At 32.4% G+C, this 2209-nt stretch overlaps 1 protein-coding gene across 1 annotated transcript in view; it reads right to left on the bottom strand.

Annotated features, from left to right (window-relative positions):
- Window positions 1–597: 597 nt before the first annotated feature.
- The window catches only part of EPHX4 (epoxide hydrolase 4), a 57099-nt gene continuing 55487 nt past the window's right edge, over window positions 598–2209 (bottom strand). The window contains exon 7 of the mRNA XM_006882474.1: window positions 598–1065. Within this exon, the coding sequence (XP_006882536.1) occupies window positions 834–1065 (232 nt within the window). The 3' untranslated portion in view covers window positions 598–833. The remainder of the gene's footprint in view (window positions 1066–2209) is intronic.

Here is a 2209-nt window from a genome sequence, read left to right as displayed (position 1 = left end):
AAATCGGGGATATTCCAGGTCTTTATTCTTGATGCTGGGTGTGTGTCAACTAATAATAATAATAATATCCCTGTTCTGTGAAGTTTATATCCCTGTGTATGTGGAAGTTCAGGCACCAATTTTTAATGCACTGAGTGGGACAAAAATGATTCTTTGCTAAATGTCTTATCAATTAACCTGGAGAATTAAGGCAATGATTTAATGGATTTGCTTCCCTGTTAATGTCTGTCATATAATGTTCATTATATATAATCATTCATATATAGAAAAGTATATATGAATCTACATCAGTTTTTTTTAGAAAAAAACTGCTTAATCTTCTCAATATAATTAGCATATCATCCAGGTTTATTAATTTAGGTATACTGGCCTCTAATTTAATAGATATGCTATAAATTCAAGAGATTTGGTAATAGAATCTTTTTAATGGTTAAAAAATAGTAAAAAGAACTTTTAAACAATAAAATAAAAATACCATTTCAAGTTTGTCTTTTAATATGGCACATCTAATCTTTAATATACATTTGGAAAAGGCACCATATGTAAACAGGGTAAAGAAAGCAATAAACCAAAACGGAAACACTTTCTCCAACTTCATTTTTTAACAAATGTATACATTTTAAGGCAGGTACTTTCCTGTGCAAAATACAACTGAAGAAAATCAACATTATATTACATGTTCACACACTCTCAGATGTTTTCAATACCATTTGTCAATATGCTTATTTATGATCAAGCATATTAAAACAGTTTTCTCAATAAAATTTAAAGAAGTCATTGAACAATTTTTATAAATGAGATTTTCATTGTAGATCCCTCATGGCAGATAAAAGTCAGTCTTTTTTTCTTGTTCCTTCTTTTAGAAATATCCATATCAATTTGTTCACGATATCAGGTTGGTCTTGCTGAAGCCAGTGGCTAGCTTCTGACAAAATCGTTAGTCTGAAATAGTTTTTAACATAAACCTTTGTGACTTCAGCCATTTCAACCTCCATAAATGCATCTCTCTCTCCCCACAGTAGTAGCGTTGGAGTGGTCACCATGTGATGTCTGAGAGGCAGGCAGCTACAAAAACAAAACACATGGGTTTCAGACTCATTGCAAATGCTAACATAACCTTTTTCCAAACGCTCCATTTGGCCATGCATTCACAATTGGAGTGATTATTACCCCCCAAGAGGTTGAAAATTGGTTCTTGGGAGTGTGGAAAACTTACTCTCTTGATATATAAAGCATGGATGTCCATGCATTACATAAATGGATATAAAGCATATCTGTGATAATTAAAATTTCCTGGGATAAGAGTTAGGAAAAGTGTCTGACAAGCCTCCTTAGGGAGGGGAAAATGATTAAAAAAAAAAAAGAAACATAGCATTGAGACAATCAACCTGTACCAATTAAAAAAAAAATACTAAAGGCTATTTAAGAAAAAGTTCACTACAATTTTAAATTAGGTGTTATTGTGTGCTGTTGAGTCATAACCAAACCATGGCTGACTTTCCACTGGGTTTTCAGAGACAGTTATCGCACAGCAGGAGACTGCCCATCCTCCTGCAGAGCATCTGGTAGATTGGGATTGCAGCACAGCTTCTTCGCATAGCAAAATTTAAATGAGCCCTGCTGACACAGTGGCTAAAATGCTGAGCTGCTAATTGAAAGGTTGGACATTTAAACCTACCAGCACTCCATGAAGATGAGACAGTCCGCTCCATAAAGATTTATAACCTGTCTGGCAGTTCTGCTCTGTCCAGTTGGGTCACTATGAGTCAAAACCTACTTGATGGCAGTGGATTGGGAGCAAAATTTATAATGAAACCTCTAAGTAAAACATGAAATTCATCTCTTAAGAGATATACTTTGCTTTAAAAGCATGCCAGAATTCTTAGCTATTGTGATAAAAAGAAGCATTAAACTATAACAGTTTAAATATTTTTCCTCTTTTTGTCATATAATCAATGTGTTTTATGTGAAAATTAAGAGTGGAAAATTTAGGAGATTTATGTGTACTGAGCTTTATATGATTTATATTTTACAAGAAGATATTTTCCAAAATCAAGTTTTTTATTGTGTATATTTTATATGTAAAACAATAAAAAAAAATTGAACCACCAGGCATGATTCATCAACAAACGATAAACTTTTGGTCATTTTGTATGCATATAATTAATATACATCACATATACAAAATATAAAGAATTTCATTTTGTAT

The sequence above is a fragment of the Elephantulus edwardii genome, unplaced genomic scaffold (genome assembly GCF_000299155.1).
Source record: "Elephantulus edwardii isolate Elephantulus edwardi_28Jun2011 unplaced genomic scaffold, EleEdw1.0 scaffold00020, whole genome shotgun sequence".
NCBI classification, from domain to species: domain Eukaryota; kingdom Metazoa; phylum Chordata; class Mammalia; order Macroscelidea; family Macroscelididae; genus Elephantulus; species Elephantulus edwardii.
The sequence above is the reverse complement of the archived record's forward strand: the minus strand, read 5'-3'. Positions and strand labels throughout refer to the sequence as shown.